Below are 10,959 nucleotides of genomic sequence, written 5' to 3'. Positions count from 1 at the left end.
GAATTATGTAACGACTGTACGTGATAGAAATGAAACAGAGTCGTTTGCTTCTTCATCATTGTCTGAGACATGGATAAACGGAGATATAAATGAGCTCCCTTGGTAATACGACACTGTCGCATTTCTTTAATGTAAAACTTTCTATTATACTCTGGCTTGCTCCGTTAAGTCTATTGTCATTAACAACGAAAGATTACAAACGAAAATCTAATATAGCTAAGAACACGACAAAATATTAAGAAATTAGTGCACGAAAAAAAAGTATTAATTTTTTATGTTTCATTATTTTTCTTTCGCATATTGCTGTCGTCTAGTTACGTTTATTGAAACATTGATGTACGTACTTTTTTTAAATTATGAAATCAGTAGTAAGGCAAAAAACGAAGAAAAGAAAGTATAAAATCGGATGTAACAGTAAAACGATTTTTTTCTTTCTTAGAATCAGTCTATCTTCTTACAGTCAAAGCATAGAAATTGAATACGTCGTCGACTGTCGAATACAGTAAATACAAGGACAGAATTTTTTCATGTGTTAGTTTACAATAATTGGTTACTTCGTGTCTTCGTGTAAGAGCGCAGAATTAACAAATGTTGATTTGTTGCATCAGTTTCTTGAGCACTTATTTAACGAACACATATATTCGATATATACACCCATAAATAAAAACCGTCACCTAAATAATTATTAAGAGCATGTTCGAATATCGTAAAAACATCTGTTTTCTTGTACTTCACATACGTACAATTGTAAATTCGCATACTTCTTTTTTCCCATTAGTATTAAGAGATGTGATCTCCATATTGAACGCATATGTGTACGAATAATATCGTGAATTAATTGAAGCGCGGTTTATTCCTATTATCTAAAGAGATCTCTTTAGCAATTTCATTAAATAATAATGAAAATAGTTTTTTGTTTACAGAACATTAAGTTCATCTTGTTTGATATTCTTTCTTTTCTTTATATAATAGAATAAAATATACAAAATTATGATATATTAATTGGTTCATACGATTCACATTAAAATATTTGTCGACATTTTACTCGTAATTTTAACGTTTATACGGCTATAGACGTACAAGAAAAGAGTGGCTTCGTTGTGTAATTTGACAAATGAAAGTATAAACCTGCAATAAAAATTGAATGAAGAAGTGTAACATATATTGTTCATCACCTGAGAAAAGAATCCAAACTTATACATAGAAGTGTAATAAAAACACGATAAAAGAATGTAATCGAAGTATATCGTGGAGAAGAAAAAATGTACGTACAATAAAATGTATATTTATGTACAGTATTTGAAATTGCTACGAGCTTATAGGAACCCTGTTGATAATGTCGACAACACGAGTGAATTTATTCTGTGTCCGAAATATCAACCGAATATATAAAATACTCGCTTACGTATATACATGTTATAGGTAAAGTCCAAACTTTAGTTTTATGTGAAAGTTTGAATTGAATTTTATACGATAAAACGAAGATTTATGTGCGAACGATACGAATACTAAATATAATACCATTCGTTGTATTAATCATTTTAATTAATCTACCATGAACGGAATCATTTGTGAGATTCGATTCAATTAATTCATCTTTATATTAGGAAGATATACCTTTTCAGAACTTCGTCAATAAAAAATTGACTTTAGTCTGCAAATTGTGCTCATGATTATATTATGAAGACTTACAACGTATTTCTAGTTATTTACAAATTAAATATTTGCTCACGGACTTTACCCATAACTCATGTAATTGAAGTAATTGCTTTAACCAGCACAATTATTTACTTTGAAATTGACAAAGATATAGAAATACTATGCTTTTCTTTTTCACCAAATTTATACGATTTTTTTTAAAGATATTTTACATCACGCTGCAATCAATCGACAATTAGATGTGATGATTGAAACATCGTTTCGTACGTATGAATATAAAGATAAACACGTTCATCGACACCTAAATTTACATAAAAAATCATGCTGGTCTTCGATATATTCTAATCCATACTGATATATGTACACTGCAGTCAATATACATCAATAATCAGGCATGTATACGATTGCGTGGTCTAATTAGACCAGTATATTATCACAAAATAAATGCTAAAAATTAAATGTCCTATCAATTGTCTTCTTTCTTTTCAACGTTGAACGAATAGATCCGATATATATACTTATATATCGATAAAATTTATCTATCACTGTATTGTAGATTCATTCGAACAACCCTTTCCTACTTCAGCTAAAGAAGATAAAAAATGGAAGAATTGATTCCAAAACGAAATCGTAATTTGTTTCAACCAGATTCAAGACAGAGTGTTACACGTTCGAGGTCTCTGACAACAACAAAGACTTCGAAACCTTGCCGCTGGGCTAGACTCTTCTGATCACCGTTCTTCGACACTCTCATTTCCACCACTTTCTTGCTGAGGTCTCGCAATTTGGTACGTGATAAGGTATTCCGGATATGCTTGCTCGCCTCTATAGACAACATATTCGGGGAAAGCTAAACCACCTTGGGACGGTCTACCCATTACACTATGGTGTCCTGGTGGTGCGTGAGCCATTTTCATCGCGGAAAATTGCAAAAATGATTTTCCCAGTGTGACACGACAAAGTAATAAATGTCTGTAAATAATATACATAATATTACAAGTGTAGGGAATAATAATAATGATTTTAGAATAATTTAAAGTTCAAAATTTATTCGTTTCTATATGCTTACCTATGGCAGATGTAACAACTTCGGTCCTTATGAGCAGGACATCCAGTACCTCCACATATTCCATACACATATTGATTACTTTTACTACTGTGCTCCGCAAAATAAATTCCGGCGCCGAACATACCGCCGATATACGCATGTCGTTCATCGAAACCCTTCTGAACGATCGCATTAATAAATGGACTACCATGAAATAACATCCTCTCGTTCGCCTGTGGCAAGCTCGATCCAGGAGTAGTCCTGGATCCAGTACTCGGAGAAGAAGGCGCGGCTGCACCAACTTCCTCAGCAACTTCTTGTCTTCTATGCGCGTAACGTTCCCATAATTTACGATTTTGCACTTTCTGTATCTATTTTAGAAAAATCATAAATGAATTATTAAAATTGTTAGCTGTTGTTCGAGTATATATTTTACAATGACGTATAACAAACCTACCCTAACTATGTTATATCGAGAAAATATACCACCAGAATGTCCATTATCTCTATGTTGTCTAATAGTACTTTGCATTTCTTCCTCAACAGCTAGAAATTCTTTATCCTCAGCTAATAAGTCTACTAATAACGTCCCCGGTGTAATAGTCGGTTGCCACGGAGTACCGGCAGTTGTATTTAAAAGTTTTTCCATGCCTTTGATTAATTTGTGTCTATAACCATACGCGGATACTCCAACTTGTTTCAGATCTTCGTGACCCATCTCCGCTAATATATCTAACGTAATCTGTTCACGTTCGAACAATTCTAATAAATGTTCTAAACCAAGGCTCTGAAGAAAACCGGCTACAGTCGTAATATTCGAATTATCTTTAGAATCTTTGGAATCTCTTTCAGAACACGTCTCAGATGGCGGCATTGGACTTAAACAAGAAGATGGTCTAGCAAGTGGTACGCATAGAGTCATAGCTGTTCCAGAAGGCATAATGACGGTTTCTTGAGTAAGTGGTGGTGGTGGCGTAACTGGAACTGAACAAATTTCAATGATACACACACGTATACACACACGCATATATATGTATATAAACATACAAATATATTTGTAATTGTAAATGTTTCATTGAAATACATTTACCCGCAACGATACTGGGTGGCCTACTGTTAATAGTATTATTACCATTACTATTTAAGTTAATGGCAACTCCGACGCCACTGTTACCAGATGGTATCGACGGTACTACTTGCTGTGAAGCCATAGCATCTTGCAATAAGCATCTTACATCGTCAGCGCAAGCTAGGTCCAAAGGAGTTTGTCCTTCTTGATTTTTCGAGAAAGGGTCCGCGCCATGAGCCAATAAAAGGGCACATAGCTGTGTCCTACCTTTCTGTGCTGCTTCGTGAAGTGGTGTAAAGCCCCATTTGTCAGTAGCGTTTACTACGGTATTATATTTGATGAGTAATGCGGCAATATCTAAATGACCGTAACTTGAAGCATTGTGCAAAGGTATCAATCCTCCTTTATCTTGAGCATTTACGTCTGCTCCACGTTCAAGCAAAAATTCGGCTACTTCCAAATTATTGTATCCCGCTGTATTAAGGTATTAGCAGGTTATATTGCGTGAATCAATACGAAAAAAAGGAAGATAAAAATTAAGAAACTTACCGGCTAAATGTAATGGAGTACTATTACGACCTTGTGCATCCCTACAATTAATATTATCTTGTGTAACAAGTCGCTGTACTCTTGCTAAATTTCCTTTCTTTGCTGCATCTAAAAGTGCACTATTCCCTCGTAGTAAATCGGCTACATCTTGATCACCATCTCTTACTAAATCTAAAGGTGTTGCGCCGTCTCGGTTCTTTTTAGTGGCATCTGCACCGTGTCTCAGTAACAGGCGAACTATTTCATATTTTCCTTTAGCTGCAGCTTCATGAAGTGGAGTGAATTTCCACAAATCCGCAACATTTACAGATGCACCATGTTTTACCAACAATTCCGTTACTTCATAATGACCATAAGAGCAGGCATTGTGTAAAGGAACGAGTCCACTAAATATATAAAATTAAATACTTTCTTTGATTACTGTGTTTAAATGACTGTATATAATAAATTGTATAACGAACTACTAACCCTTTATCTTTGGCGTGTACATCTGCTCCATGTGCCAATAAATATTCAACTACAGGCACTCTATTAAATCCCGCTGCAAAATGCAGCGGTGTGGAATGCCGACCATCTAAGTCTCGACAATTAACAGCCAATGGATTCGTCCGTAAAATTCTTTCTACTGCCGCTAAGTCGCCAGATTTACTCGCTTCTAATAGCTGCGCTTCCGCGTCGTCTGTCCCACTCGGTGGATCTGTAAAACAAAAATGAGAATAGAAACATTCTTCAGGTGGAAAATATTTGGTATCTGTAATGAATTAGTTTCGAACCTTGTAATATTTTAAGGACATTTTCTGCAGCTACTTGTGCTGCAGTATAGCCCTGAAGTGATACTATAGATGGATCAACATTGTATGATAACAATATTCTGCAAGCTTGCACATTGTCTTCTCTAACACACCTGTTTATGCAATAATATTTTTTTTAAGTAAGAGAATCATATATTTTCTCATCATAAAATAAAAAAATAAAAAACTTTAAATGTTCTAGACAATTCACGGTACCTGTGTAGTGCAGTTTGCCCTAATCCATCTAAAGCATTGACTTTTGCATTATGTCTAAGAAGCACATCCATTGCATCATAATGAGAATGATCAGTAGCAACATGAAGAGGTGTAAGAAAGTCTTTATTTTTCTCATTTAAGGCAGCATTTTTCCTAATTAAAGATTCTATTACTTGTTTTCTCTTGGGATAAGGAGATGCAACGGCACAGTGCAGTGGTGTATCCCCAGTGTATGGGTGTTTAAAGTTTAGAACTTCTTGGGACAGGTACTTTTTTAATTTAGTAAGATCTGCCTGCCTGCAGGCATCCAAGAGGCAGTGTCCCTTGTATTCGTCTACAATTAAAGTGTATCTAACAAAACCATGTTCTGTGTGCTTTTCTAGAAGAGTACTATCGACATAGGAAACATACATGTCAATCTTTCTTGTAATTCCAATGTCGGGGCTACGTCAATGGCGCTTTTACTGTGGCAGTTTAATTGAGTCGGATCGGCGCCCTCGCTTAAAAGCAACGAGCACACCTCAACCCTGGATTTACTAGCAGCTTCATGTAGCGGAGTAAATGCCCACAAATCGCTGGCATTAACTGCTGCACCGTGTTTAAGGAGTGCTTCAGTCACTTCAAAGTGACCATACGAACAAGCATTGTGAAGTGGAACAAGACCTCTATAACATAATCATTGGAAACGAATTATTTCATATGCCAACTTTTAATAATTACATTGATAGTGCTGGAGTTAAAGAGAAATTTACCCTTTATCTTTTGCATGCACATCTGCACCATTTTGCAATAAAATTTGCACCAATCTTGACCTATTGTATCCAGCAGCTAAATGCAATGGAGTAGATCTTCTGCCATCACTTGCATGACAATTTACATTTAAAGGATTCAGAAGTTGTAAAAGACGCTCCTCATTTCCAGATCTTGCTGCTTCTAACAATTCATCCTTCTTATATTCTCCTGTTAATACTGGTTTAGTTGCAGGATCTGCCAATTCTAATGCTGTTTTCCCTTCTGTATTTCTTATATTGGCATCTGCTCCATGTTGTAGCAGAGCAATACACACGTCTATTTTACCCTGTTAGAATAATCGGTATATTAGATTTAATAAAATTGTCTTGAAATTAAATGAAAATTAGTAAATCAAATGGAATAAAATCATACTTTAATTGCAGCTTCATGTAAAGGTGTATAATTCCAATTGTCTCTAGTGTTTGGATTAGCCCCTGCTTCTAAGAGCAGTCTTACAACATCAGAATGTCCAAAAGAACAAGCATTATGCAAGGGATGTAGACCTCCATCGTCACGTGCTTGAATGGATGCCCCAGCAGACAGCAAGAATTCTACTACATCTATTCTACCATAACCTATATTAAAAATAAAAAATAAACATTAGAAACACAATATTAATAACAACAATTTTCTTAGTCTTTTCTTCTTACAAAAAATATGTTTATCTTCCATTATTTCAAATATCATTATTTAGATTATGAAATGACAACATTATAAACTAAGTGTTCTAATTATTTTAACTTTTAATGTAACAATGAGATCATACATTGCCAATCATAAGTGATGTAATAAGGAAAATTCTAAACTATATATTAGATATTATCAATATAGAAGAATAAGAAAACTTGGTACAAAGATTATATTCTCCAATTGCAAAATGTAGAAGATATGGGTTTGTGTCCAGCAATAATTATTTTAGTTCTTTTATACTACAAAATATATTTAACTTTCATTATAAATATATTCGATTTCGAAAGAATTATTCAAATGGTAATATGACAACATTGAGAACTAAGTGTTCGAATTGTTTTAAGTCCGCGACATGACAACGAAATCTTATGGTTTCAATCGGAGGCTATGAATCGAAGGAAATTCCAAGTTGCATATTGGATTTTATCAATGCGAAAGAATAAGAAAAGCTGGTGCAAAAATGATGCTTACCAGCTGCAAAATGCAGAGGGGTGGACTTGCGTCCGGCAGTGTCTCGAGCATTGACCGTCTTCGGTGTAACCAACGCCTTTACCCTTGCAAGGTCTCCGGTTTTACATGCTTCGAACAATTCCCTCAGAGGATCGGTGTTTCCAGATCCCGATAGGGAATCGGCATTTGTCAACGTCGATCTACGTCCTGCCATTTTACACCGCCATTTTCACGCCACTATCCGACAGATACACTTCACTGTGTATGGCTCATAGTGTTGAAAGCTTTCACGACGACACCGAGATGAGTTGCTATGGTACAATCTAGTGGCGCCGCCTTACACCCAGAAGTGATCATTTTTTAAAAGTCCCATAGTATGAAGTACATTAGTATTAGTAATTAGTACATAATTGTATTGTTGGATCTAGATGCAAGAAAAGGCCTCAGTATCCAAAAGTAACATTCAAAGAAAACTTAAGGCATTATAAAATTAAATATTTTTTTATTCATGATGGTATTTCTTGAAAACTGTTTATAATGTTTAAAAATGTAATATTCCTTCTTTGTATATTTGGTATTATAATAGTATTAATGATATAAGAAGTTAATGAATAAAGATACTCATAGCCTTCTCCCCCTATATAAAATAGAAAACTATTATTCTCTAGAATAGGGATGTTGTAAGTGTTTGATAAAATTATATTATTTAACAAAGACAATATCATAATTCAAAATCCTTTTTGTAATTTTTTTCTCATATATATGTATATATATAGTATATAGTAGTATATAATAATATATAATAGTAAGATATACGCAATAAAATAACATTTATTAAAGATTGTATAATTATTTTCCTTAGTTGTCACTCTTCTGATAAGCTAACAATATTTATTTATGTGTGTATATATATATATATGTATAGGAAATCCATATTTTGTACACAAATATTTTTTTTGTATGTCTTTGGAATGCCTTTGGAATACAACTTAGGTATGTTTAATTTATGATAACAGCAGTATGTTGTATGTACAGTTATAAAATAATATAATTAAAAAAATAGTACAGTATGATTAATGAATCGTTTTATAAAAATGTATTTTTACTTATGCAAGTTGTACCTGCAACCTATGAGTGTACAATACACTTTAAAAAGGTATTATTAGCAAAATGAAACCTATTTATACAACTACCATCAATACTAGTATTTTTAATATAATACAATGTATAGGGAATGTTTGACAAACCAAATACCACAGGTTTTATTCACATTTCCCATTATCTCTTATCTGTGCATAATGCAAAACGATTTAAAAAAATGGTTACATGGCCAATTCTGAATAAGATGGATGAGAAAAGATACCGTATGGAAATAAGACAATATTTTGCAGTTTTAGCAAATGAGAATCCAGATATAAATTTTCCATCAGTACTTATGTCTCATTTGCTACAAGCAGGGGGAAAAAGGATTTTAATTCTTATGTGGAAAATATCAGAAATTAGCTTAAAAGCTTACATTAGTAGAACATGTAAATTTTTATTATTGATATAAATTAATATCATCCATAATATTTGCTAATACATTGATGGTTAATTCTGTGTAGGTCAAATTGAATTATTACATGCTCCTAATATCGGTGATAGTAAGCACATAGTTCAAACATATTTTACCATTAAAAATATAGAGAAGGATAATACTATTTTTAAACATCATGAAAGCACAAAATTAAGTTTGAAATCCTTTGAACAGTACATGCGGTAAAATATATATATCTTTATTTTATATCTCAAAAATATTATAAATATCTCAAGACATATATGTTGGATAGAAACTTTGTTTTTTTAGGTGTAACACTATTGAGTTAATAAAAGTACAGACTGCTATTTTTGAAGTAAAAAGTAACATAGAGAAATTAATACTTAAGCTTCCAGTAAATTCATTAGTTGCAAAGCGATTAATAGATATTGATGATACAGAAATTATAAATTGTTTGTATTTGATATCATAACATTTTATACTAATAATTAAGCTAATTTTAAAATTGAATTGTAATATCTACGAGTTTATACATTTTCAGCATGGAAGAGAAGTGTTACTCAAAATATTAAATTTTTAAACCAAAAATATTTAAAGCTTAAAAAGCTAGAGACTTTTAGTAGCACATTACAAAATTTAATTTCGAATTTATGTGTAAACTGCATATTCCTTGATGGGAGAAATCTTCAAAAAATAAATAGTAAAACACTTTCGCTGTATTCAAGTAGCAATATCCAGGTAAAAAATATAAAATTTAAAGTATATTTCACATAAGGACTAGAAAATTATCTAAATAATTTATAATGCATTTAATTTAAAGCTTGGTAATGGATTATATATAAAAGGATGCTTAGTATTTAAAATCCTATTATCAATATTTGATCAAATACTAAAACAAATAAAATATTATTTAAAAGTGGATAAGTTATCAGATTTATTAAATTGTGATAAAGAAATAATACAGCACTGTAAAAGAGTTAAATCTCTAGAAGAATCATTTGAAGAACTTACGAAACAAGTTTCTAATAACTTATACGATGTACAACATAATTTACAAAAAAAAACTATAAATTATACATTAGATGAAGATATGTCAAATTTTATGGGTTTAGACACAATTTTAAATTCACCAGAACTTAATTTATGTACTGAATATACATGGGAAGAAAAGATAGCAAATCAAATATTGGTCTCTCCAATAGAAGGTAAGGTTTCTTACCGGATAAATAATAAACTTTAATATTTAAAAAATTATTTTTAGGGAAATATAAATACTTATTTAAAAGACACAAATGCAATATTCCGTTTGGAACATCAACAAGGTATCAAGTTAATGATAGCCTAGAGAGTATCACACCAAGCTGGGAATCTCCGCAAAAACAATTAGTATACAGAACAACCTCTCTTAATAGACTCAATGTTTCTCCAAAATATTCTAGATTATTTTCCACTAGTGATAGAAAAAAAAATTATTTGAAAAGTTTGTAATAATGTTCTCAAAGAAAAAAACTAATATGTTAATATATTTAAGTATAAAAATTTTACATATCTTTTCAGATAATAATGCAGCATCTACTCCAAATAGAAGCATAATACCAAAACAATCTAGCATTCAAATTCCAAACACACAAGTGGTAAACATAGATGCTGCAATTAAAGATATTTTTGATCTTTCTTGTAAAATTGCGGATGTTGTAGTTTCCATGTCTAAATCTTAATTCAACTTACAATTAGTAGTTCCACATTACAAGGATGCCATGCAATTTGAGAAAGAGTAAACACCAAAGTAATTGGAAATAATGTATTTGTTGTATGATATATGTACATTTCAAATTAAATTAATGAAAAATCTATTTTCACAATAATTTGTTTTTCTTACATGTTTTTCTTGGTTTAATAATTCAAACACTGCTTAGAATACTGTAGTAAAATGTGCATATATAGAGATAAGAATACCATTTGTGTCTGTTACAAGATACATATCAATTCTTTTTTATAGGCTTTCCTTTTTAAATAGATTCGTGTAACTTCACATACATGTTTATCCTTACATACTCTCTCATACATATCTAGGGAGACCAGTTACATATTACCAGATATTGCATATATATAATACGATGACCAATTGACGTACATATACAAACTATGCCATGCAACA

The 10,959-nt window shown here is 32.0% G+C and overlaps 2 protein-coding genes across 4 annotated transcripts; one reads left to right on the top strand and one right to left on the bottom strand.

The window, feature by feature from the left end:
* Nucleotides 1-409: 409 nt before the first annotated feature.
* Nucleotides 410-10,815, bottom strand: Tnks (tankyrase). 3 transcript variants are annotated; one of them, XM_072010940.1, is made up of 13 exons: nucleotides 10,530-10,815; nucleotides 7,286-7,600; nucleotides 6,497-6,699; nucleotides 6,085-6,410; nucleotides 5,744-5,997; nucleotides 5,333-5,666; nucleotides 5,099-5,229; nucleotides 4,794-5,022; nucleotides 4,326-4,711; nucleotides 3,798-4,250; nucleotides 3,165-3,691; nucleotides 2,729-3,078; nucleotides 410-2,631 (listed from the first exon to the last, which is right to left on the bottom strand). In XM_072010940.1, exons 2-13 carry the CDS (start codon nucleotides 7,476-7,478, stop codon nucleotides 2,391-2,393), a joined length of 3,627 nt encoding a protein of 1,208 aa, XP_071867041.1. In that variant the 5' UTR covers nucleotides 7,479-7,600; nucleotides 10,530-10,815; the 3' UTR covers nucleotides 410-2,390. The 3 variants fall into 3 exon arrangements, with proteins under 3 accessions (XP_071867041.1, XP_071867042.1, XP_071867043.1); XM_072010941.1 differs by lacking the exon at nucleotides 3,798-4,250; XM_072010942.1 differs by lacking the exons at nucleotides 5,099-5,229; nucleotides 5,333-5,666.
* LOC139991129 (uncharacterized) lies at nucleotides 8,110-10,654 on the top strand. The gene is made up of 8 exons (XM_072010943.1): nucleotides 8,110-8,420; nucleotides 8,496-8,793; nucleotides 8,869-9,022; nucleotides 9,111-9,253; nucleotides 9,343-9,539; nucleotides 9,622-10,006; nucleotides 10,063-10,281; nucleotides 10,359-10,654. The coding sequence occupies exons 1-8, from the start codon at nucleotides 8,334-8,336 to the stop codon at nucleotides 10,517-10,519; spliced, it is 1,644 nt and encodes a 547-aa protein (XP_071867044.1). The 5' UTR covers nucleotides 8,110-8,333; the 3' UTR covers nucleotides 10,520-10,654.
* Nucleotides 10,816-10,959: the final 144 nt, after the last annotated feature.

The sequence above is a fragment of the Bombus fervidus genome, chromosome 9, assembly GCF_041682495.2.
Source record: "Bombus fervidus isolate BK054 chromosome 9, iyBomFerv1, whole genome shotgun sequence".
Classification (NCBI taxonomy): Eukaryota; Metazoa; Arthropoda; class Insecta; order Hymenoptera; family Apidae; genus Bombus; species Bombus fervidus.
The sequence above is the reverse complement of the archived record's forward strand: the minus strand, read 5'-3'. Positions and strand labels throughout refer to the sequence as shown.